Raw genomic sequence first — 25,823 nt, 5'->3', positions numbered from 1 at the left:
CATAAGCCAATCAATCCCCCTAAACCTCAATATCAAAATACTCAAACTTACAGCACATTACAACAAAGTGTTTGGGTCACTTTATCAGATTTCCCCACTTATGCCAATGGTCCAGGTGGTGCATTTTCCTACAACTCCTCAGTATTTATTATCAGAAGGCTTAAAACAAAGGACTAAAGGTAGCTTTGAGGCTGCAGGTTGCTGATAAACCTTAGCTCCTTATTTAATGAAAGACTGTTTTGTTAAACTCATTGTTCTTCGGTAGTTCTAAATGTGGGTAGCTACGGGACTCTCTCCTCTCTCTCTGGGAGATTCTTCGTGACTTTCCCCTCGTGAAAAATCAGCAAAAGCTTGTCATCACGTGCGGGGCAGCAGCAGCGCTCTTGTAAACTGGCCTCTGTAATGGTTTCCACTTCTCTCAGCAGCCTCCCGTCCCCCCCCCGTACTGAGCATGTGCAGCCTCCCTTACATTGGCATAATCCTGCCGGCGGAGGACCAACACCATGAGCGAATACTTTAGAGATTTATGGGGGCCTAATTTTGATTCTGGCTATACAATGGGGTGTTGTGTGTCTTCTGAGCTCACGATGATGAGGAAGAAAGTTGGAGAACAGAAAGTGGAAAACGTTTAGTGACTCATTATCTTAGCGAACAGAAGGACTTACTGACTGATTCTGAAGCGTCTGGTTTGGTCCCTCTCGTGCCGCCAGTCGACTCCACTGAAAGACAGAAACCCCATCAGGTCATTACAGGAATAAGAACCTATCTTCAAAATGTCTTTCCATTCATGGGATTCTTCGCTCTCCTCCGAGGGGTCTCTTGTGCAACATTTCGACCCCCGAGGATCCAAACGAACGTGCAACGCGAGCTCCCAAATGGCAAAACAAACCAAATTGATGTCATCGTTTCCGACAGATTGTCTCCGTGCTCAGAGGGTCGCTCCGCTCATCAGTGCGAGCCGCCATGCCAAAGAGGCATCCACTGCGAGCGGCTGCCATGACATAACTGAAGACCTCACTCGCAGCTGAATCATCCACTCACCGATACGTAATGTCAAAGGAGACTTTAACTGCTTACATCATATCTCCTTTACCAGCTTTATCAGCGGCTCTTTCATCCTGTAATACTTTCCGGCCTTTATAACAGACCTTTGTTTGGACGTTAATTGGAACCAGTTCAATCAACGACCGTTGCATACATTTCCAATTACCTCCCGACCTGTCAGGGGTATCTCGAGAACCCTCGGGAGTTCCCAAACCCAATCACATCTGCATTTTATAAAGTTGAGCCTTTCAAATCACATCTTGCTCCTCAGGTTTGTTTCCAGCTGTTTCGTTGTGTTTTTAATTCACGATGAAAGACGTTATGCCAAATCGTTTTCCCACACTGAACACAATAAATCCCTGCAACTACTAACCATATTTAGTCTTTGAAATGTCCTCCAAAAGTCCCTGAAACTATGTCGAGGAGCTTTTACATTTTGGTAAACACATATAACACATGTTAATTATGTATATAGACATTTTATTTGACTGGATTTAGCCGCTTAGATTACATTATAGGGACTTTTTTGTTTCCTTAAACAGTTTCAGACAGGTAATGAAGCACATCTGGAATATTTTCAGGGTTTTGGCAGGTGGATATTTGGGTCACAAGACGCTAGGGAACATCAACATAAGAAAAACACATTTTTAAGGTGGACAGGATCTCTCAAAGCCTTTAGAAAGACTATCCTTGCACAAACTAAAGTCATCTGTTTTAAATAAACTTAGACTAGATCCGATTCTTCTGCTCTTGCCTTTCTGGGTTTCTGTAGAGGCACAGTCAGTTTGGTGAACCAGGTCATTGTGACTTGCTGCTAAAACAGAGCAGCTGCAGACACATTTTTCCAAGGATTTGGTTTGAAAGTCTGGAGCTACTTTAACCACACACAAACACACACACACACACACACACACACACACACACCGTTACACACTCGGTGACTCACGTGTAATTTGGCCGGAGATGGGCAGACTCTCCTCTGATCCAGCGTACGACTGTATCGTTACGGTGTAATCCACATCTGGAGTCAGGTCTGAGATGGAGGTCTTACTCACAGATGCCGGCAGACTGAATTCTCTCGTTGGTTCTTCTACAAAAATGCACAAAGTCAGAGGGAATCCATTAGGGAACTATTGCATTACGAGTCAGGGTTACATAAACCCGGATTCAAACTGCTGACCTGAGGTGGAACAGTCGTGTAAACACACAACAAAAGATTCAGCTTAATGAAATCTTTCCGCATCACTCTGAATCAAAACACTGCTTTTTAACTCTTCAGCACCCGGTGAGTGAAGCCCAGTCCTGTTTGTGGGCCTGTTGTACAACCTTCTACAAAACACTTTAACCCTCACTTCAACTTAACCCTCAATTATTTGAACTGAAATACACTCTATTACTTTTAGAGAGACTCTTTAAAACCCTAAGAGCGGGAATTAAAAAGGTATTCTAGCTCCTTCTTCATCAGGTGGCACACTTTTTGAACTTCGGATATTTTTTCCAAATCTGATTTTCCGACTATTTCTAAATGATCCCTTTTTTCCCAAAATATCTGACTTTTATTTTAATTTCTGAATCTTTTTGTAAATGTTGACTTTAAAACGTTCCAACTATTCTTTTAATATTATCACTTTCTTCTAAAAAATCTGACTTTTTTTCAAATGTCTGGAATTTCAGGAGCCTTTGCTTCTTCATGCGAGCATTGTCATGTTTTAAGGGGAGGCCTTTCCAAAAGGACTAAACTAATTGTCTGAAGTATTTCTCCGTATTTGAACTCGTGCTGACGTGCAGAGCTGACAGGACTGCGAGCTGCTCTTCAGAAACCCACCCTGCCAGCTTCACTCCTGAGCTGAACTCACCCTGACAACTTTCCGTTGCAGAGAATGTTTACCTTTTTTTCTTTAACCATTAGAGATGTCCTGGAGCTGAACGTGTGTGAGCAGAAATCTTCAGATAATTGCGGGGAGTGTCGAGTCTTGCCGGGCAGACTGAAGTCTAAGGGAGTGTATGGCTCTTGTAATGGTATGGGCTCGGCAGGACATAACTCAGCTTTAATGACCACCCACCTGTGTCCGAGGTCACTTGTATTCTGTAGCCCTGTATCCTCGACTGGGGTTTGCTCCAAATCATTTGCACTGTTTTCTCATTTAAAATCCTAAACCTCAAGTCTGACGGAGGGCCCACTGCGAAGAGAAGAGGAAAACACAGTTAATCCAGCAGCTGCGGAGGGGGGGTGTATTGTAATGTGCAGAATAAAAGGATCTCCCCAACAGTCAACACTTCCAGGATGAAGGTTGAAAAGTTGAACTGTTGGCACAAACAACACAAAGACAAACTCAGCTACGGATGTTAGGGAAGCCATTTTGGACAATAAAAAAATGACCTCCGTTTGAGCTTGTGTGGCCGGCAGCCAGTCAACAACTCAAAGACACACAACAACACAACAACACACAACACAACACACAACACAACACTACCATCTACAGTTTAAAACATTCACTAGGAAACACAAACATGGCGGGAAGACTCAAACTCTGGGGAATTTTGGCTGTGGCAAAGTCTACGGAAGCAGAGAAGGGCCAATTTCAATTAAGCTCCTGAGATAATCAAGTGTACAAAATCAAATGCTTTCCAAAATGCTTAGTTAGAAGTGGATCCTAAATATCAGGACAAGTTCTCACATTGGATTATTGTCATTCAAAAAATGAATCCAGTCTACCAACGAGAAGCAATTTCCTTTAAAAGCTTTGTTTGATTCATAGTAAACTCAACGTTTGAGATCCAAAAATGATCATAGTAACGTGTGTTAAAATATTGGACGGTCTAAGTCTCTCTTTGAAGTTTCGTCTGGAAGACAAACATTTAAACTCGGCCTTTCGTTGCTTCCATAGCAGATACATAAGTTTAGCTTCCTGCCATCTACCTACAACATGGACGGGCTGACATCCAGCGGACGGTCCATGACCTCAATCCAACCAGCGATGTTGAATTGACAGTGGGATGAAACTCTCAGATATGGATTATACAATGGGTCCAAGTCTCTCTCACCGTCTCCATTGCAAACCTCTTAAAAGAATACACAACGTCCGTGAAGACGAGCGTACATCTTTTGTCTTTTCCCAAAAGGAACTGCACCAGAGGTTCTTAAACCCTTTCCGCTCCAGACCCCCCGCAGGATCTGGACTCTAGTCATTGAAGAACCTCTGGTTTTCGGACACGGAGGACATCATGCATCACGTGTACATGAAAAGTTGTTGACAACAACTTGGGGCGACGGACAAACAGATTCCATGTACACGAGGGACGACAGATTATTATTGAGAGAATATTTTAGAATGATTTTCTTCAGGTTGGGGTTTTTATAACAAGATCTAGAATCTAACACGAGTGAAATCTGAACACCTAGCTAATAATCTAATGAAGGGGATTAGAGTAGCTGTACGTCCGGGCGGAAGGCCTTTAGATATCTGTGGAACCGGGGTTACAAATAACCTGAAGTCTTATGAGCAAGAACACATTAAGCTTGATTTACTGTGTGAATTATTATTAAAAACGACTCATTTTGTAAACTAATCTGGGAATAACTGAATCATTTAAGACATCAAATCATCACTGTTCCGTATTTAGCCTACCTGCACTTGAATAGCTGCCACGTTCTCAAAACTCAAACAAGTTTAAATATTGCAGCATATCCACAGTTTTCCACCCCTTTTTTTTTCCATTTTCAGAAACTACTTCCCTTGAAAGCTCTCGCCTAAACTGAGAACAGTGAGTGGAAACAGCGAGTGAATCTACCGGTAATCTGAGCGCCAGAAACACGCGAGGTGAAGTCGGGAAAAGACTCAAAATATGACCTAGCTAGAGCGTTTCTACTCTAAACCACCAACCAGTCAGAATTGCAGTGAAGAATATCATCGTAAAATATTGTGAAGCCAAGACTCGAGGTCAAGGCTTGACCGTGAAGGGAGGGAGGGAGGGGGGACAGGACGTCAAAAATGGAGGAACCACCAACCTGGTGAGTCAATTCAAGGGCGGCGGGCTGCTGCTTCTGTTTCCAAATGGACAAAAACTACCCAAGCACTTTGACACACGCACACACACACACACACACACACACACACACACACACACACACACACACACACACACACACACACACACACACACACACACACACACACACACACACACACACGGGGCGTTTCTTTGAGCTCGGCTCCTGAGCGGTTTTATTTTGTATTTTTCACCTGAAATGTGACAGTCCTCGGAGCAGAGGACTTCCTGTTTGGGAGATGTTAATTTTTCAGAGGTGTTAGAGCCTTTCACTCCGGCCTCAACACGGGGCTAAGTATTCCCCACGCTGTGATGTAACAAAGAAAGGGGCAGTCGGGACAGTGATGGGGTCACGGGAGGTCAGAAACTCTCCTGGAAGCAGAACAGAGGAATACTCTCCGTCTTGATGGTTTCTTTTCTGCTCTTCATTTTCTTTAATTCTAGGAGAAACTCCAGAGGCACATGGGAGCAGATCCTCTCCTCTCATAACCTCTGGAAAATCATGTGAAGCTCATATTTGTGTCTTTCCGTTCCATCAGGAGAAAGGACGTGGGGAGGAAACTTGGCCACGTGCCGTCTGGGCTTTTCCTTTTTTTTTTTGGAAGCTAGAGAAACCTCTGCTTCAGTTGTAAATATTGGATTATGAGCAAGAGCCCCTCCTGGTGGACACAAGTGGAAACTACATCTGTCCGAGGGTGAGAGATGTCCCACTTAACCCCTGCGCTACAGCCTCACATACACAGGTTAAACGGATGGTTTCCTTTACGATAGTTTCTAGTTTAGATTAGGGTCTTTTCAGATGGTTAAAAGTTCAAGTTAAGGCAAAATAATTAAGCTTTCGTAACAATATATACATTTTCCCTCCTAATGGTGGCTTTCTAAACCTCTTTTAAGTCTCTAATGGCTAAAAAAAACTCTTCTTAGGAGCTACTGGTTTGGCTAAAAATCCATAAATTCAACCCAGATATTTGAAGCTGAAAGTCTTGTGAAATCCTGATGGAAACTTGGGGGGAAAACATCAATCAGAAGGTTACACAAATCAATCCACACATTTTCTTTCTCTGTGATTTCTTTATTCAGACTAAATATGCATCTACACATCGCAGAGGAGAGGCAGAGGTGAGAGGAGATGAAAAGAGAGAGGGAGAGAGGATGATGAAGAGGAGGAGAGGAAGAGCAGCTTTACCTTGATCCTGTGCCTGAGAGGAGGACAGCAGCAGTGCCAGGAGGGCAGCCGCCGCCACAAACATCCTGCTCTTCATCTTCTTATTCTTCCTCCGGCCAGCAGCACATGAAGGAGGCTGAGGAGGAACGGAGGAGGCGGTTAGAGCTGCAAACATCAGCCCGAGGCTCCACAAGAACTTTGAGCCACCTGCCTCGTGAAACTCAACCAGCAATCAGATGCTTAAAAAGCCACTAAAACACGCAGGAAAATATCAGAAATCAGATGTTCATGATCCCTGGGCTCCTAACAACTGCTTCCCTGAGAGGCAAAACGTTTTCTACGAGATAGAATTTATATCAATGATTGAATCAAATCCAAAAATCCACATTTTCATAATTTTAAACAACCAAAAAAGCCGTTTCAATGGATAACCTGTTAGAATAGCTCCATTCTCTTTCTGTTAGACTCCGTTTTTCCCTCCTAAAGCAGCCCTAATATCCCTGCTGATTATTTAAACGCACTCTACCCGAGACAAAGTCTTTCCGAAGTTCAGAAAAAATCGGAGCGTTAAATCCTAGCTCCGTGCGCAATTACGCGCCGCGATGTCAAGGAATAGTCCACGCGTTCCTCCAAATATTCCAACTTAAACTGGATTGTAGCTGGAATATTAGAACATAGTAAAGCCGAGAAATAAAACAACCTTAAAGCTGCAAGAAATACTTCATTTATGCGTCCCCTGGAGCCCCAAATAATTCACCCGGAAAAATATAAAGACTGACCTATGGAGAAGACTGTCGAATTTCTCTGCTTTGGTTTAAAGAAATAAAAAAATAAAATGAGTAATCTCTGTTGCAGACTCTCAGCCTGAGGAGAGGGAGAGAGAGGTGATCCGGAGAGCTTTTGGTTCCCAGACGCGTCGGCGAGCTTCTTTCCAAATGGGACGACTCTCCACACAATCTGGTACTTAACAGGGGGGGGGGGGGGGGGGGGGGGGGATCTGCCTGCCCTCCCGCCGCTCTTACGCAGCGTTGGGAGGGTTACTTTAAAAATGTAATCCGTTACAATCACTGGTTACATGTTTCCATTTCATGCAAATTTTACTCCACTACATGTATTGAACCCCTTTAGTTGCTAGGCAGATTAGGATTAATGATGGTGAATATAATCCCCCTTAAATCAGACTATAGTTCACCTGCAGTAAATCCAGCAGCTACCCTGCAGTATACAAAGCCATTCAAACTAGCTGCACCTTTACCAGCTCTGAGAACACTTTAATGATCAATCATTATAAAACATATCAGAGATATTATTCTGAAATGGACCAATCAGACAATGACTACTTTTACTGTCACTACTTTAAGTACATTTAGAGGAGAGTACTTTCTACTTTCACTGGAGGAACATTTAGAATACTTTTACTGTGACAGAGTATTCCTACACTCTGGTACTTCTACTTTACTCAAGTACAAGACCTGAGTACTTCAACTTTACTCAAGTACAAGATCTGAGTACTTCTACTTTACTCAAGTACAAGATCTGAGTACTTCTACTTTACTCAAGTACAAGACCTGAGTACTTCTACTTTACTCAAGTACAAGACCTGAGTACTTCTACTTTACTCAAGTACAAGATCTGAGTACTTCTACTTTACTCAAGTACAAGATCTGAGTACTTCTACTTTACTCAAGTACAAGACCTGAGTACTTCTACTTTACTCAAGTACAAGATCTGAGTACTTCTACTTTGCTCAAGTACAAGATCTGAGTACTTCTACTTTACTCAAGTACAAGATCTGAGTACTTCTACTTTCACTCTGATATATCCATCTTTATTTCTAAATGTGTTGTACTTCTGTAATCCTGATAGTAATCTGATTACCTCCTCACATGTAAGTCGTTACTCCCCATCCTGCTCTGACGACATGCAGCCGAGACAAAAAATGATGTGCAACCTTTAAAAGTGCTTGGACACACACTCTCTCTCCCTCTCTCTGTCTCACACACACTCTCTCTCACACACACACACACACACACACACACACACACACACGGAAACTTTTAAATAGTTCTCTGCATTCCTTTCCGGTGATGGAGGGCTTCTGTGCGTCTCGGCCACAAGGAGACAGGAGATCTGCGTTTTTGGGATGGGGGTTGTTGGGGGGGAAGACTGAGGCTTTTACCCCCTTTTTCATTTGGTGAATCAAAGGGAAAATATTACACAGTCTGGTAAACTAACCCCCCACCCCCCAGCTCAGACTTTCCCCCCTTAATGAATCACTCCGGTCTTCAGGGACGGAGCAGAAGGTCCCAGTCTGATTGAGAGGAAACACAAATGTAAGATAATTAAAATCAGCCAAAGAGAGTTGATCCGGTCCGACTAAAAGGGAAAATACAAACAGTAAGAAACGTGAGACAAAATGTGCATCCAAAACGTCCTTAATGTGTCCGAGGCAGACTTGGCCAAATCTTTAGTGGTTGGTAAAGAGTATTAGATGTAAAGGCAGCGAGAATCTGAAAGTGAAGATCCAAATCTGAAAGAGATCCTCAAAATGTGATTCATGGCTCCTTATATTTAATGTCCCATAGCCCCAAATCTTTCATTTATCCCACAATTTGGATTAACCTCCAAAATGTGTAATCTGTCACATATTGAACTTTGCTAAAGAGAATAAGAGTCCCTAAATTCTGTCAATCAGACCAAAGAGGGGTTCTTTCTTACACATATGATACACAGCAAGAGATATGTTGATTGTCTTTACCAATAAAAGTAATGATAGCGCCACCAAAGTCCCAAATATCCTGTTGTAGTCAATATTTGTGTCAGGTCAATGCCCAAGTTTGTGAGATTTCAGTCAAATTCCAACCTTTGTGATTTGTTGGTCAAAATTGCCTTTTTAATCATAAAGCAATTTCTGTTAATGCCTCCAAATACACCAGCACTGTTTTAAATCAACATGTTAATATGCTTAAGGGCATACAAGTATTTCAATAAGTGGTCAAATGTGTTAAAGTCCCTGTCAGAAACGGTGAAGAGTCACAGCGTTTTGGCTAAAAACCAGAATCATTACATTTGAGAAGTTCGAGCTTGATAGTGACGCCCCCTGGCGGCTGAAGACTCTCAGGCAGCGGGCTGGTTCTTGATGAGTTTTCACATTAATGTTCAATTGGTAGTTATTGGGGATCAAAAGAGAAGTGAGTACGTTAAGAAAGCAGATTCCTGAAAGCTAATAAGGGTTTATATTCCTGAGTTAACAAGTTAAAGTGTGTGTGTGTGTGTGTACACTGTCTCCTCTGAGATAAATTCATAGACAACAGCGAAGATGCCCCACACACACACACACACACACACAGTAATTGTGGGAAATGTTTGCACAGTAAGAAAGGATCCCAACAGGAAAGAGCATGTTAGTAAAAGGCATTTCTACCTGATCATGATGGAGCGCTTACTGCTGATTTCCTTGCAAACGTCGCCCTCTAGTGACGGGCTTCTGATCGTTCAGGCAGGATAAGTGAGGGATGGTGCACTGACACGGTTACCATGCAGAGCACATGCAGCATTGGTTAACACCTGTAAAATTAAAACTAACCCTCAACCAAATATCATCTCTTATGCACACATCTGGAATATCAAGTTCTCCTTTCAGCTTTCATTGGAGTCACTTTGGAGAGAAATGGTCCTCTGGATTCCAGCCTTTGCAGACCACTTACATGCACGTTAAAACCTAAAGACCACTCTACAGGAGCGGGAACCCCCCAGAAAGTAGATGAGTGTCCCTTTAAAAAGACGGTATCTGTGATCAGGAACGAAGAGTCCACCTGTTTTGGTCATGAGAGGTGTTCTTTATTGATCCTCAGGTCATCAGAGAGAGTGCACAAAATAAATATTGATCCCGTGAACATGAAACAAACGTTCCGCCAGGACAGGAACCACCGGAACATACAGATTTATTACACAATGTAGAGCGGCCGGCGTACATTTGATTTATTTTAAACCGAAGTAAACATGGAGTGGAGTTAGACTTTCTTCTGGGGGAACGCCGCCTTCACCAGCTCGTACACAACGTATCCACTTCCTGTCAGAAGAGGAGAGGAGATTAGAGGAGGTCCGGCTTCAGGGTACACAAGTGATAGAGAAACAGCTGGAAATATTTATGTAGTATTGTTTTTATCCCAGGGGGGAAGTGGGGTTGGCGAATGTTAACTAAATACAAATATTAAAACAAACACCAGTTAAAAATATAACTACCTATATAAATAGAATAAGTGTGTACACATTAGAACTGGAAATAAAGACATAATGAAATGAGTTGGACCAAAAATATCGAGATCATTTTGACTAAAAGTGTTGATTGTGACCTCATTGTTGTGTTTTCCAAATTGGGATCAATGAAGTACTCAGTCGTTTGGATTTGAGGTCTAAGCAGGTAATGTCAGGTCTCTGCAAAGTTCATTTAAAGGTTATGGAAACAGCAGTAAGGACCAGAAACAGGTAGCAGTAAAACTCGTGTGTTCTGCATCATTAAACACACCTTCTCTGCAGTTCATGTCTAACACACAACGTGCACTAATAATTGCACCAGCTGTGCAACATACAGAGGTGTGCACGTTGCTTGCTATTCTCCGCCTTAATTGCAGCTTTGTCGTGTATATTAAGCATCATCCTTCTGAGCAGGGCAAGAATTGAGGTCTAGAAAGAGCAGAAATGATGGATATAAAGTACATTTTGGGTCATTGAGCTCATCATTCTCCCGTTTACAGAAGTCTACCTCCTGATCTCAGCCTCTAGATAAATAATGAGCGCGTGTTTCTGCAGGAACAGAAGCTGGAGAAGTTTTCCTCACCCATCACGGTGAGGGCCATGGTCAATCTGTAGAGCAGGGCGTCGCTGACGCCGCCTTTTAAATGAATCGGCATCCCGTTGTCCTCCTGCAGAGAGAAGCACAGACTTAGAGACAGAGACACCATACCGTATTCGTCCCACAGCGGGGAAATGACATTACAGCGAGCAGATAAAGGGAAATGAACGAGTAAATCTGAAGAAAAAGGATTTGATTCTTACATTTATTTTTCACGTTTATGTGCAGATTAAAATTCACAAAACAAAGAAGTTCAAAAAGAGCATTTTGGCTTCATCCCCACTGAGCAGTAAAGTTCCATTTTAAATTACACGAGTTCAGGGGAAACGAGAGCATCTATAAATCACACGAGTTCAGGGGAAACGAGAGCATCTATAAATCACACGAGCTCAGGGGAAACGAGAGCATCTATAAATCACACATCCAGAACTAATTTATTTTACACTTTTCTGTTTCTTCCAATTAAATTTAGGGTCAGAATTGCTTTACTAAATAATCAATCTCAGGCTTTTTCTTTACAAGCAACAAAGAAAACCATTTATATTTGGTGTTCATGTTATTAAAACCTTTGAATAATCTGCACCACTAAACTGTTCACCGTAGACGTGCTCCTCCTGTCTTGCTACTCCGCTCACAGACTTAAACATAGCTTTTAGAGAAAGGCTTCAGTAAAACATGTGACACAAAGACACAGCATCTGCAAGCATGCTATACTACGGCAGCACGAAACACAAAACCATAGAGCATCTGATCCGTAATTAAATCCATATTTATCAATCAAATAAATACATTTGCTTATTTGAGATTTCCCTTTGACAAAACCAAGAAGTCATGATTACAAGTATCAAATTATCAAGTGTATTCTAACTGCTTTAGAACTCACAATACTTTCAGAAATTGCTTTACTGTGGTTTTCAGATTAGAAATTAAACTAAAAACTCCATAGAAAAGAGTCATCATGCAGGCTGGACTCAATCAGTGCAGATTGTAAAGAGCATAGAGCAGCATTAGAGAATAACCAGCCATAAAACCAGTTCCTTTAAACTACCACACACTTTGGAAGCTGCTTAAATCACAGAGAAACGATTCTTTATCGGACAAACAATGAGCTGTCCGAGCAGTGAAAGCAGCATCAGAATCTATTGTCTACTTTAAGCATTTCTCAACATTGAACGCATTCAATCTGACCCGCAGTCAGTTCTTTATTTAGGCAGTAATTCACTGCAGATCACACATTTCATGCAGGATTAGTTCTTCACTCGGTTAGATTGTGTTTCACATACTGGGAACTTATCTTTGGAGCTAAATGCGTTCAGGGCTTCATGAGAAGAAGCACTGCTAAAAGATAAGACATTCATCATGAGTTATTAGAAATAATGAACATTTCTGCACCCCTTATACTTCTTAATACGCACTAGAGAAACAGGCAGCTTCAAACCACTTCCCGTCCACAGAACCGCAGCAGAACTTTAAATATTAAACCATGAATAACCTATGAGACACTGAGGTAGAGAAACTCACTATACTAGAGCCTCTCAGTATCAGGGTTTGATCGACAGCGACAAAAAACATTTACAACTTTACCTTAGAGCAAAATACAAATTATGAGAGTGTGATTTTGTCTTTGAAGGACCTGACTGACCAGAAACATGTTTTGGACAACCAAATAAAGACTGAAAACTCATTCAACTCAAAAACTATGGATAAGAAAATAAATTGTTCAATAACCGTAAACTGCATAAATGTAATGTGCACCAGTCTTTGAAATTTGAGCAAAGAAAAGTCTGACTTCTGAGTTTAATTTCAGAGAAAGTATTTTACTCTTGGTCATATGCCACATAATGTTTCTCGCATGGCCCTGATCCTCTGTCCTTAATGTGCAGATATGCAGACTATAATAATGTGTACCTGGAACATCTTCTGTTTCTGCGGGACCTGGTTCTCCAGCCGGCGGCCGGAGCTGCTGATGGTCCTCCGAGCCACCTGCTGCAGCGCCTGCAGACATCCAGAGACAGGGAGAGTCACACAGGAGGACACAGACTGACACAATGTTAAATCTCATCTCAATCCTGTGAGTACGGTCCATTGGAGACCACGTCCATAAAACCAGTCAAGATGACCCTACAACCCAAGCATACTGGAGTCAAGTTCACGACTTTTCCCAGTTCACTGACAACACAGCATTTGAAGATTGGCAGCATTCACCACTAGTTGTTTTAAGTGGCCAAATAAACAGCAAGGTTCGGATCAATTACTTTATATTTCAATATAAAAAGGTGATAGGGTTCTTGTATTGAGTTGCTCTTAAATTGTTTCCGTCTTTTCAAACCAAAATGCTTGACGTCCTCTACTGTGGACATATTGTAACATTTAAAAAAAACTCTGAGTTGTTTTAACCCTAAATAGGTAGAAAAATCACCAAAAAAAGGAAATTGGAAGAGGCATGTTTTCCTCGGTTCCCAGGAAGATATAACTAAAACGAGCCAAAGGATTAAAAGCGTTTTTATTCTGTTAGATTTGATCATTTTTATGGGTTTTGTCTTTCTTTATTTACCGAGCAGGATCATTACTTATTTTTATTGAGTTTCATTTTTTATTATCATAACTTTTATAAAATAGTTTAAACACTGAACAAAAAACATGTTAAATCTCATTAAAATAAATAAAACCAGTAAAAATGTCTGAAGCTAATGCTAGCGTTAGCTCCTCTTCGTTTCTTTGACCCCTAGACCACAGTTTTAGTCTCAATTCAGTCGCTTTCTGCCTTTCTCTCTAACTATCACATCGTACATCTGCCTATATATACTTCCACAAATCAAACAAAGACTTTAGAAGGAGAATAAACTTACAAATATGTGTCTGTTCATCTTTATTTCCGTCTGCAGTCGCCTCTCTTTCTCACAAGGACACGAGCAAATCACTTCCGCTTTCAGATCCACCTCCGGCTTCTACGAGCCGTTTAAGGACAGGCTGTATTTATGCCGCGCGCTCTGCTGCCCCCTCAGTCTTCCGGTGGAACTACACCCTCAAAATACAGTATATACAGTAGACAGACAGACAGACAGACAGACAGACAGACAGACAGACAGACAGACAGACAGACAGACAGACAGACAGACAGACAGACAGACAGACAGACAGACAGACAGACAGACAGACAGACAGACAGACAGACAGACAGACAGAGATGTACCACAAATAATACACAGTATAAAAAGATTCTGGATAAATAAGGATGTTTTATAAAAGAGCAACATATCTAAATGGTAATCACTACAATAAACAGTATTTAAGTTGATTTCTCTGTACCTTATTTTATTTTACATTCTGTTTTGTATATCTCATTCTATTTACATGTATATAGACTCCTGCACTTACATGTGCCTTCTCTGCATTATGTATCTTATTATATTTATTTCTTCTGACATGTATATAGTTCACTTCATCTGCATTATTGCACATTGGTGTTGCAACATGTTATATTGTATTCTACAGTTTCTTCTTGCACTATTTTTAAATGTATTCTATTGTTTTTTGTCCTATATAACTATGTTGCATTGTTGGAAGAGATTCTGACTTCAGATTTCATTGCAATTTCTACAGTATACATACACATGTATGTAACACGGTGTTTACATTTCTGATCTGAGGACTGGTACATTATAACCATATGTAAAACTGAGCAGCCCGTGAGAGGCAGCACAGGAAACCCCGTACGTACAGTGGAGCAGCAGAGATCGCGTCGTTACGTCTTCGCCATTTTCTTTCACCGGGAGTAAAGAACCTGAAAAAGCACCGGGGATTTTATTTACCTTTCATTACCTGGAGCTCCTTCATCACGGCGGATCCGCATCGTGCAGGTTAGATCAGCATGGTGAGTAGGACCCGGAAAGGAGCTGTTTACCCCTGGAACAGGCTCTGTTTTGTTGCTAAGTTACCTGCGAGAAAACATGGCAGTTAGCTTAGCATGGCTAGCCGGCATTTTGAAAAGCAACGGGCCTGTTTTGACCAAATTAAATATGTGTGTGGAAATAGGGTTTAATAAATAACAATAATCTATTAAATATTGAATGTTTCAGATCCTTATTTATCATTTATCATCCTGATGCTGGCCCTCCACGGGGGAGGCCTGCTGTTAGCTGAGAGGCGTGCTGGATGTGTTCACTGTACTGTAAAATAATAATGAGCGGATTATTACTGATGTACTATTACTGGGAGGCTAGGGTCAAATATTCAAGCCCAGTTCCGCCAGACAGAAACTCCTGTGACTTTCTGTGTCATTAATTCGACTTACTTTCTTATTATAGAAAGTCAAAATAATTAGATAAGTCAGAATAATATGGGATAAATATGTGTTAATATTGAGATGAATAATTCAAAATAAGAGTTAGAAAGTCATAATAACGACTTACAGTAACTCAGGTGTTTTTACTAGATTCTATGTTTATAAGTGGGTTATTATATGTTTTTATTAGCAAGTACATTTACACAAACAAGACATTAGCTTTGGTGTAGGTGGTGCATACAAAGACACAGACAGAAGAATGTTTAGCACAAAACATATTTTAACAAATCAAAAATAAAGACAATATTTACACAAAATATAATTCTGTGAGAGTTCACTAAAATACAGTACAGTATGACAAATACTACATCTTCAAAGTGGAGAGCTGTGCTGATTTAAGTGTGGAGCAGAAATGAGCACATGTGTTATAAATGGAAAAAGGGATCAGTAAATAATTCAGATGTCAGACAGAGATGGAAGAAGTACTCAGATCGTGTGCTTAATCTTTCACAACCAACCTGTATTTTACTTTTAGTTTAGGGATCAATAAAGTAAATCAATTCAATTGTTGTGAATAGGATATAAATAGCGGTGCAGCAAATAATAAATGCATTACATTTAGTCACTGACAAAACATTGGAATTTGTTTGCATTTTTATGTATTAAGTTGAGCAAACACGATTTGGCCTACTACAACCTGAGTAATTATTCAGAATATCCTGGGTATATAACATCATCATCATAAGCAGTTTTTAAAGAATGCTAGGATTGACCCGTACTATTTTAAATGTTTTATCCTATTCCAGAAACCCCAAGTTTGAATCGTTTTCTTTTTATTTAATGAGCACTGTCAGAGGGCGATTTAAGCCTTGCACTGCCAACAACTGCTCCTCTGTTTTTGCTGTGTATGATAATAGGAATCACTTGAAACCCTGCAGCCTCTCCAGTTTTTAAACGATGGCGCCAAACCGCCCACTATAAACAGTTCCTGTTGCAGCCTCGGTTGTGCTGTTGTTGTTGACTCTGTTATTATGTGTTGTGCTCAGATGTCTGGAGACATGGCCACAGATCATTTGAACGGCAACGGAAACGTTTCTGAGGAGCCGATGGACACCACCGAGGTGACCCGCTCCGAACACTTCCCAGCTCTCCTGGAGGCTGGTTTACCTCAAAACGTGGCTGAGAAGCTAGATGAACTTTATGTAGCAGGTAAACACATCGTTCACTCTTCATTTACCTGCTCCTGAGGACAGACGCACTTTGATTGGCCCGTTTGAGAATAATATATATGTTATAACTAATTATTTATGTATAAATGTGTTCATCACTTTCATGTTATAGCTGATAAAGTTGAAGCTTCTTTGAGTTCATGCAGTGCAAAGTGACTACAGCTCAGATATAGTGCAGAAAGTACAATATTTCCCTCCACACTGAAGTGAAGGTAAAAAGCCGCATAAAGGGCAATACTGTAAAGTAGAAGTACCTCAAAGTGTTGAGAGCAAGAACACAGTGTTGGTGTCTTAATGGGATGAGTTAAAACAAAAAAAGGCTTGGATCTTAAAATTGTTTGCTTAAACATAAAATATGAAACACCATCCTCTCATCCTGGCCTCAGTGTATTTAAAGCGGTTAAACTAATAATTTTAGCTGCTGGATGTCAGAGGTAGCAGTGTGTGTGAAACTGGAAGATAACCCCTCCTCCGCTTTGCTTTGAAATCTCCTTTTCAAGAAGCCTCTCACCTCTCAAAGCTAGAAATCAATCCCAATCAATATGAGGTCTTCTCAGGTTTGTAATGCTGCTTCACATAGAAACTGGATTGAATGGGTGTGGTGATAAAGGGTTGAGGAAGCCTGGCTGGAGACCAGCTGGTGTGTGACCTGCACAGAAACAAAAGGGCAGCTGTCCGCCTGCAGCAGGTGACCTGTTCTCTCTGAGCAGTTTTAAATGAGGGGCTTCTTTACAAGTGTTTACAGGATCTAGTTGTATCACCTTTTAGATAATCTTTCATAAACACAGTCCTCTGATTGTACCGCATGCCATCTTTATCATGTCTTTATGAGAGTTCTTGTGTTGAAACGTGGCGCTGAAAGAGGCTGTAAACATTAGCAGATGTAATGAGGAAACTTGTGAGGGCTTAAGGATCACCATCTGGAATAACTCTGCAATATATGCTTTTACTTTCACTACTGTTCCCTGGCTGCTATCACACTAGTGTATTGTATCTCTAATATTTTATGCATGCCACTTATTTCATATTTTTTCTCCTTACTTTTGCTCTAATGATGTACATTTCCCCTCCTGTGGGACTAAAGAAGGTCTTCTGTTTCTATTTCATAAAGTGGCATAACGCAGGGAAGTGTAACAGCTTCATCCACCCCAGAATAGTCTTATCAAGAACATTTCTCCTGAGTGGAAGATAAAATGAGGACAGGACGAAGCACACAAACAAAAGCAAACAGACACTTTGTTTTATCTCCTTCCTTTAAGCTTGTGCAAGGGCTTCATATTTGTCTAAGTCACGTATCCTTTGTCCACATCTCTCGGTTGTGTTCATCAGGCCTGGTAGCGCACAGCGACCTGGACGAGCGGGCGATCGAAGCTTTGAAAGAGTTCAACGAGGACGGAGCCCTGCAGGTGCTCGCCCAGTTCAAAGAGAGCGACCTGTCACACGTGCAAGTACGTTCAGTCATCGGAGAGTTGCTTAAAAGTACATTCATCTCCAGAAGAGAAGAGATGCTATATGCTGGATTATAGCTAAAAGCTCAATCCACAAACATTAAAATAGCTCATAATCACGCTAACAAATAAATCAGATCACACACAGATGTGTAACGTATAAACACGAGTGCATGTTTTCAATATGAATATCATTTCAGAATCCATTTATCCTTTTATATTCATCCTTCGTCTCCATTCCAGAACAAAAGTGCCTTCCTGTGCGGCGTGATGAAGACGTACCGGCAGCGGGAGAAACAAGGGACTAAAGTCACAGACGCCACTAAAGGGCCCGATGAGGCGAAGATCAAGGAGCTCCTGGACCGCACCAACTACACACTCGACGTCACAACGGGACAGCGGAAGTACGGAGGGCCCCCACCGGAGCCCATTTACTCCGGGGCCCAACCCAACATCGGGACAGAGGTACGCCTGGGAGGAAATCACTAAACTAAGGGAGTGTGTTCTTTAACTGGGACAGTGGGGAAATAAGTCCCATTCTTTTTTGATATTCTCCGGTAGATATTTGTCGGGAAGATTCCCCGGGACTTGTTTGAAGACGAGCTGGTTCCCCTCTTTGAGAAGGCTGGACCTATCTGGGACCTGAGGCTCATGATGGACCCGCTGAGCGGCCTGAACCGCGGCTATGCCTTCGTCACGTTCTGCACCAAAGAGGCGGCGCAGGAGGCCGTCAAGCTGGTGAGTCGCTGAACCGAAAACACCAAATACTGTCTCAGGAATCGAGTCAAGCAGCAAGTGTGTGTTCGGCGAAAACATTTAGCCGGAAGCTTTGGAGTTAATTGAATGATCTTTACTGGGGAAAAAGCCCTATTCTTCTCTTTTGGGTTTTCCCTCTCCTGTAGAGTGTTCTATAGATTATTGTATGAGAAAAATAAAGAGCTTTTTGAACATTAAAGCATACAAACATGTCACTGTAAAGGCAGTGCTCCTTTCTTACCGTTTCTTTCCTCTGGCTGTGTAGATTGATCCATTGTACGGCGAAGTGAATTCCTACTTGGCACTAAGCCTGATTCTGACGTGTTTTCCTCTTGTCTCCAGTGCAATAACCATGAGATTCGCTCTGGTAAACACATCGGGGTGTGTATATCCGTGGCCAACAACAGGCTATTCGTTGGCTCCATTCCCAAGAGTAAAACGAAGGAGCAGATCGTGGAGGAGTTTTCTAAAGTCACAGGTAAAACCTTCTCATCTATCTCTCAACTGTAAGGCCCTCCTGCAGCATGTCGACACTCCCCAATGACTTTTGTGTTCTTCCTGTTTCTACAGAGGGTCTCAGTGACGTCATTCTGTACCATCAACCCGACGACAAGAAGAAGAACCGGGGCTTCTGCTTCTTGGAGTACGAGGATCACAAAACGGCAGCTCAGGCTCGCCGCCGGTTAATGAGCGGCAAGGTGAAGGTGTGGGGGAACGTGGTGACGGTGGAGTGGGCCGACCCCATCGAAGACCCCGACCCTGAGGTCATGGCAAAGGTGAGCTTTGTCCTGAAACTAAACCGAAAATATGAACTCCAAAACAAAAGCATTAGTTTTATGGAGATAAACTTCAATCATTTGGACCCTTCTTCCGTCCTTTCTGCAGGTGAAGGTTTTATTCGTGAGGAATCTTGCTGCCGGAGTCACAGAGGAGCTCCTGGAGACGTCCTTCGGCGAGTTCGGGAAACTGGAGCGTGTGAAGAAACTCAAAGACTACGCCTTCATCCACTTCGAGGAGAGGGACGGCGCAGTGAAGGTATTTTGACTCTAATGTAGATAAATGTCGTTGCTGAAGCAGGAGACCTTATGTAATATTCAGTGTGTGTGTGACTTTCCCCTCAGGCGTTGGACGAGATGAACGGGAAGGAGATGGAGGGCGAGCGGATCGAGATTGTTTTTGCAAAGCCTCCAGATCAGAAGAGGAAGGAGCGCAAAGCCCAGAGACAAGCAGCCAAAACCGTGATGTAAGAAACGTTAAAACCAGACAACGTCCACTCTCCTTTCTGAGCTCTGTCTAAGCTTTCAACCCGTCTCTCTCCAGGTACGACGATTATTACTACTATCCTCCCCCCTCCCACATGCCTCCCCCAGTCAGAGGCCGGGGCCGAGGTGGCAACCGCGGCGGCTACGGTAACTACCCGCCCGACTACTACGGCGGCTACGAGGACTACTATGACTACTACGGCTACGACTATCACAACTACCGCGGCGGCTACGACGACCCGTACTACAGCTACGAGGACTTCCAAGCGCCCAGTCGGGGGCGAGGCGGCGGCAGGGGCCCCAGAGGAGGGTCCTCTCCGGCCAGGGGACGGGGCATCGGGGCGCCCAGAGGACGGGGTGGATTCTCCCCACGAGGCGGACCCGGGATGGGACGCGGCGGCGGGCGTGGAGCGCGAGGAGGCCTGCAGCTGAGAGGGCGAGGAGGGGTACGTGGTGCTCGGGGTGGCCGCGGTGGAAATGTAGGAGGAAAGCGCAAAGCTGATGGGTACAACCAGCCCGATTCCAAGCGGCGCCAAACCAATAATCAGAACTGGGGCTCTCAACCCATTGCTCAGCAACCGCTCCAAGGCGGTGATCATTCTGGTAACTATTCCGGTTACAAATCCGACAACCAGGAATTTTATCAGGATTCTTTTGGGCAGCAGTGGAAGTAAAACAAATCAAAACAAAAAAAAGTAGGGCTCCGATTATACTTATGTCAGATCAAGTCTGAAATGTTTTCCTCGTACAGCAACATCTCAAACAAGGAACATTTAATAACTTTACTATCACTGAAAAACAAATCAAAAAAACTCCCTCCAGACCCTAGCGCTCATTCGACCCGGGCTTTGAAAACAAATCCGTGTTTTTGTCTTCTTTATTTAGAGACTTGATCTGATTGGCCCTCACTCCCGTAACGGTTGCCTGCCTTTTTGTTTTTCCTCCAAAAATTGGTGACATCTGGCAAGATATCTTTTTGTACATATTTTAATAACCCGCTTGGACTCAAACGGTAGTCACACTCCCACTTGTTTCTGGCGAACTGGTTTTTCCTTTTTATTTTATTTTATTTTATTTTTAAAAAGATGGTCGTTTTTCAAAAAGATTTTCCATATAAACGTTTGAAAATTTTTAGGTGCGAATATGTGCTGGAGCTGTAGCTTTATGTTTGTTTTTAGAGGTTCTGGTTTCAATGTTAAGTAGCTAACAGCAACAAAGCATCTGTCTCCTAAACGTGTATTTAAAACAAATGAAAATACAATTTGTATTGTCACAAAGTAATGTCTTGTTATTGAAAGAAGAAGAGAGAAAAAAAGGACCCTCGCAGTCCTATTTTTTGGCTTTTACATTTTGGCTTGTATTCTTTGCTGTTTGTCTGCTTTAATAAACATACACGCACACGTGTACAAAAACTTCAAATTGTGTTGCAAATTCATGTTTCGGCAAATCCTCTCTTCAAATTGCCTTCAAATTTTTAAGGCTCCTTGTGGAAGAAAATGGACTAAAGGTTTGCCAGTGTTGGCCCCATGCTACAGTGTCACCTTGCATGCCTTCAAATTCAAAACCACCTTCTTCTGATAGTCTCTGTATGTGTGGTGACATACTCCATCCTTATGAGTTCCTCATGTCCAAAATCATCACAAATTGGTGTCCTAAATCCACTGTCAGAGCAGCGTCACAGTGAACCCCTGCGAGTATGTTCTCTCCAGCGGGTGGGGGTTAAGAAAAAAAAAAGAAGCACAATTTGATTTATTCAGCGCTTTGTCCCAGAAGGATCTACCGAGCTGAAGATACTAATCTGCATGTTGGTCAGGGTTGATGTTGTGAGAGCCCTGCATGCTTTCTGTTCACTTTGCTTCTATAGATCGAAACGGCTGCTTTTAACGCCCCTCTCTTCCAAACACCTCCTTTTCTCTGCCTGTCTGAGCGCCTTTTCTCCCGCTGCACCTCCGATTTGATTTACCGCCTGTCGTCCTCCTCTCAAGGCATCTTCTGCATGTTTAATCCTCAATGTGACGTGTGCAGATTCCCCCTCTGTAGTGTGACATGTGATATGATCCTGTTTTCCATTCTCTAATTGCTTCCTTTTGTTACCTGACTAGCAGGAAAAAGAGGGGGAGGCTGGTCCTGATGTGTCCCTATGAAGACTGACCCAGTGTGAGGCTCTGCTGCACACTTTCTGCTGCACACCGGGGAGGACATGGTAAGGTCAATGACTCAGTGGTCCAAACGTTATCCAGCCTTTTTTATATGGGAGCCACGTCTCCTAAAAACTGCCATGCTCCGAGATAATCAAGAACTTCCTTTTGATTTTTGTTTTAATTCCCCCAAAATGCCATTTTAGACTTCCTGAGTTCATGGTGTTGAAGTCTTCGCACTTTTTTAGAAGTTTGGTGTGCTTTACTTCATGCCATCTTCTAGTTACGTTAAGCTCTTAAAGGGACAGTTCACCCAGCATTTAGAAATACCTATTTGTACTTTACCCAGTTGTACTGTTTATCAACTTGAGATTGTTTAGATGTGAGTTACTGACTTGTTCACAGAAATGTCTTCCTTCTCTCCGACATAAAGGAACTAGATGGCACAAATGTCTCTCTTCAGTCATTCGGACCCAGCTACTTGAGATAATGCACAGACTTTGTTGTGAGGACTTTAATTTAGGATTTTTCTTCTGAACTACACCTGCTTACTATTGATATTTAAGGTGTATGTCAGTAGAAATTAAATAATCCGTACCAAAATATTGTCAACATGCTTTCTTCTCTGATTTTGTTGTGAGTTTATGCATTTTCTCAGATAAGTGGTAAATATGAGAACGTTTAGGAGGAAAATGATAAGGAAAGTCTCGAATATATATATATTTATATGGTAAAAATTAGAGCAGTTAAATTACAAGACAAACACTAACAAATTCCTCAGAAAAAGCTCAAATATTATCTACGATTTAATATTAAATATGTTAAATATTCTCTGAATAAAGGGATAGATTTTTTATAAGAAAATCTCCGAATACTCTCCGAGATAAAAGCAAAGCTGTACGATGAAAACCTCAAATATTCAGTTTCATTAAAGCAGTGAATTTACAAAACATTTATGAGAAAGAACTAAAGTATTATTTCATATTGAAGTGGTGAATTTATTGGAAATATACCAGAAAAAAACCAAATATTCTGAAAGTAAACTGGTAAATATTCGAGAAATGTTTTTAAAAAATGTACTAAAAGAAATCCAAATATGCTTTTAAGATTAAAGCGATTAATTTACTAAATAAATACAATTCATCAGAGTAAAATCCAGATATTCAGTGAGACCAAAGTGTTACATTTGCAAGAAGAAACTAAAAAATTCATTGATATTAAAGTGGGTAATTTAAAGGAAATGAATCTGAAATTAACTTTGAAAACCTCAAATATTTCCTGAGATTAAAGTGAAAAATATGAGAAGAAATTACGAAGAGGAAAACTATAAATTCCTTAGAAAAAGTCAGATATTCTCTCAAATGACTAATGAATATATGAAAGACCAGTGCCATGTAGTTCCTCATAACCAGGAGAGAAACCAAACAATCTCAATCTGCAAATAACATATTTATTTTGGGGTGAACTGCCCCCCGTTTGGAAATCTAGATCTCTAAGATAAGACCTGATGACCTCTGATTATCAGAGATGCTGTTTCTGCCCCCTCCCCCCCTCCCCCCCAGAGGTTTGCACAGGAAACCCCAACAGGAGCACTTGATGACTTAGAGCTCAGCTGATCGTCCTGAAAGGAGCCCTGCTGTCTCATGGCAGAGTGTTAGTGCCATTGTGGATTTGAAACAAAGCCTGGTGAGGGGAAGTATTCCGAAAAAATGGTTCTTTTAAAGGAATAAAGTGGCACATTTACAAGGACTAAATGTATATATTTTAAGTTATTTTTTGGGGGGCTTTTTGCCTTTAATCGGATAGGACAGTGGAGAGTGACAGGAAAGTGGGAGGGAGAGTCGGGGTGGGATCCTGAAAGGACCACGGGTCGGGAATCGAACCCGGGAACCTCACGTACGGTGCAGGTGCCCCAGCCAGTTGCGCCACGGCCGAGGCCGAAAAAAAACTACATATTTTAAGATTAAAATGACTTATTTTGATGAGAATTATTAATATTCTTTTAAATAACTACTTTCTGCCGTAGTTCTCCTGATTTTACACATTTGAATGATATGTTGTTTTTCTGGCAGATTTCACACTTTTATCTTACATAGGATTTATCTCCAAATGAACCCCAGTTAAAGTCACATTCTATGGGAAAATAGATCTGTTTTTTAGCACTCACATCTAAACTTAATTCAGGAAACACATTTTTTAATTTCTGAATTACATTTTGGGGAATTTTGATGACTTTACAATTTCAGATAATACATTTTATGTTTCTTATAAATTCCATTTCTAGTTAATAGACCCAGTTTAATCCCGGATATTATCCACGTTTCTTCCTTGTAAATGTGCCACTTTAATCTTGATTTATTTTCCTTTCCCTGCTCTGTATTGTATTTTATACTACAGCGGCCCTAACACTGTGTCCGATGATGGAGTGATGTCGTTTACAGACAGAAGCTGTTTTGTAAAATGGAAAGAAACCTTTGTCTTCCAAGATGGGAAAGCTGTCCTGTTTGTTATTATTTGTACCCATCGATGTGTTTCTTTCTGAGGCTCTGCACAAACATTAAGGATCTCTCTTTCCAGTTGCTTAAAGTTTAGAAATAAACATGGCATGTTTTCATTTAAGCATGGTGATACATTTCAAATTGTAGACTGATTCTTATCATGCCGTATCTGTTGTTGTGACGCTCTAGAGGAGCCTGCTGTTAGTTCATGTATTCAGTGTACGCATCATACTGGAAATCCACGTGTTGGGGGTTTAAAGGAGGAAATCCATCCTAATGTTTTTAGAATTCATGGTAAAAATAACTTAATTTTGGGATCTAATTTGCATTTTAAGGAAAATATTGGTTCACGGGAGGTGTGTTTGAAACGTCCTGAAGATTAATGGTAGAGGTAAAGCGAAAACTCCTCCAACTTTTATCTAGCGTGTAAAAAATGTCTCAATTTTAAGTTATTTTTAGAAACGAATCAATACTTCTGGACTGAAAAAATACTGAAAAGCACCAGGTTTGTCAGGGTTTTTGTATTATGTGACATTTTGTCATGTTTTGGGTGTTTTTCCCCTGAAGTCACAAGGAAAGTCCTTTGCACACAACCCTAACTCTTCCAGGTGTGTGGTGAAAAGCATTCTGGGATTTGTAGGAGATCACACCGTGAGTTTATGCATCTTAGTCACATTTTTTAGGTTGGATTTCTCCTTTAAGCTCTCTTTAATCATCATTAGTGTGTAATAATAGACTCTTTTCTCCATTAAATGTGTTTTTAAATCTGATTAGCACTCTTCCCGTTCAGAGAGGATCGTTCAGCTTGTTCTTTATTTTTATTTGTGAAAAAGAGCCTGATGACTTTTGTTTTTCATACTAGTGTTGACTCACCAGAGTCAAGAATGATGTATTTTATTTTTTTGCTAACAAGTGTGTTTGCATTCTTGCAAATGAATTGTTTTATACTGTACAGTGAGGTGCGTTAAACCTATTTTTCTAATAAAGTTATTGACTTTGATCTGGAGTTGTGTTGTTTTGTTTAGTTTGTGTAGCTGAAATCATTTCGTATCAATATCTAGATTGTAATTTAACATTTTAATTTAAAGTGACA

General features: G+C 41.4%; 3 protein-coding genes across 7 annotated transcripts in view; 1 reads left to right on the top strand and 2 right to left on the bottom strand.

Moving 5' to 3' along the window:
• The window catches only part of col12a1b (collagen, type XII, alpha 1b), a 108,783-nt gene extending 101,599 nt beyond the window's left edge, over window positions 1-7,184 (bottom strand). Inside the window, exons 1-5 of the mRNA XM_063902172.1 lie at window positions 7,039-7,184; window positions 6,281-6,395; window positions 3,108-3,224; window positions 1,991-2,134; window positions 666-719 (exon numbers count right to left, since the gene is read on the bottom strand). Coding sequence (XP_063758242.1) covers window positions 666-719; window positions 1,991-2,134; window positions 3,108-3,224; window positions 6,281-6,356 — 391 coding nt within the window. The 5' untranslated portion in view covers window positions 6,357-6,395; window positions 7,039-7,184. The remainder of the gene's footprint in view (window positions 1-665; window positions 720-1,990; window positions 2,135-3,107; window positions 3,225-6,280; window positions 6,396-7,038) is intronic.
• A 2,893-nt stretch (window positions 7,185-10,077) lies between these two features.
• On the bottom strand, window positions 10,078-14,151 carry LOC134876464 (cytochrome c oxidase subunit 7A2, mitochondrial). The gene is made up of 4 exons (XM_063901398.1): window positions 13,964-14,151; window positions 13,023-13,109; window positions 11,100-11,184; window positions 10,078-10,331 (listed from the first exon to the last, which is right to left on the bottom strand). The coding sequence occupies exons 1-4, from the start codon at window positions 13,979-13,981 to the stop codon at window positions 10,273-10,275; spliced, it is 249 nt and encodes an 82-aa protein (XP_063757468.1). The 5' UTR covers window positions 13,982-14,151; the 3' UTR covers window positions 10,078-10,272.
• A 669-nt stretch (window positions 14,152-14,820) lies between these two features.
• LOC134876463 (heterogeneous nuclear ribonucleoprotein Q-like) lies at window positions 14,821-25,730 on the top strand. 5 transcript variants are annotated; one of them, XR_010167458.1, is made up of 12 exons: window positions 14,821-14,988; window positions 16,446-16,608; window positions 17,958-18,076; window positions 18,320-18,541; window positions 18,638-18,814; window positions 19,175-19,310; window positions 19,403-19,608; window positions 19,718-19,867; window positions 19,954-20,075; window positions 20,153-20,540; window positions 22,200-22,297; window positions 23,795-25,730. XR_010167458.1 is itself a non-coding variant. In XM_063901397.1 (11 exons), the coding sequence occupies exons 1-11, from the start codon at window positions 14,986-14,988 to the stop codon at window positions 22,236-22,238; spliced, it is 1,725 nt and encodes a 574-aa protein (XP_063757467.1). In that variant the 5' UTR covers window positions 14,821-14,985; the 3' UTR covers window positions 22,239-25,730. The 5 variants fall into 5 exon arrangements, 3 of the variants coding, with proteins under 3 accessions (XP_063757467.1, XP_063757466.1, XP_063757465.1); XR_010167457.1 differs by having other exon boundaries at window positions 20,153-20,697; XM_063901397.1 differs by having other exon boundaries at window positions 22,200-25,730.
• The last annotated feature ends 93 nt before the right edge of the window (window positions 25,731-25,823 follow it).

This window comes from Eleginops maclovinus, chromosome 15 (assembly GCF_036324505.1).
Source record: "Eleginops maclovinus isolate JMC-PN-2008 ecotype Puerto Natales chromosome 15, JC_Emac_rtc_rv5, whole genome shotgun sequence".
Lineage (NCBI taxonomy): Eukaryota > Metazoa > Chordata > Actinopteri > Perciformes > Eleginopidae > Eleginops > Eleginops maclovinus.
This window is presented reverse-complemented; position numbering and strand designations above follow the sequence as displayed.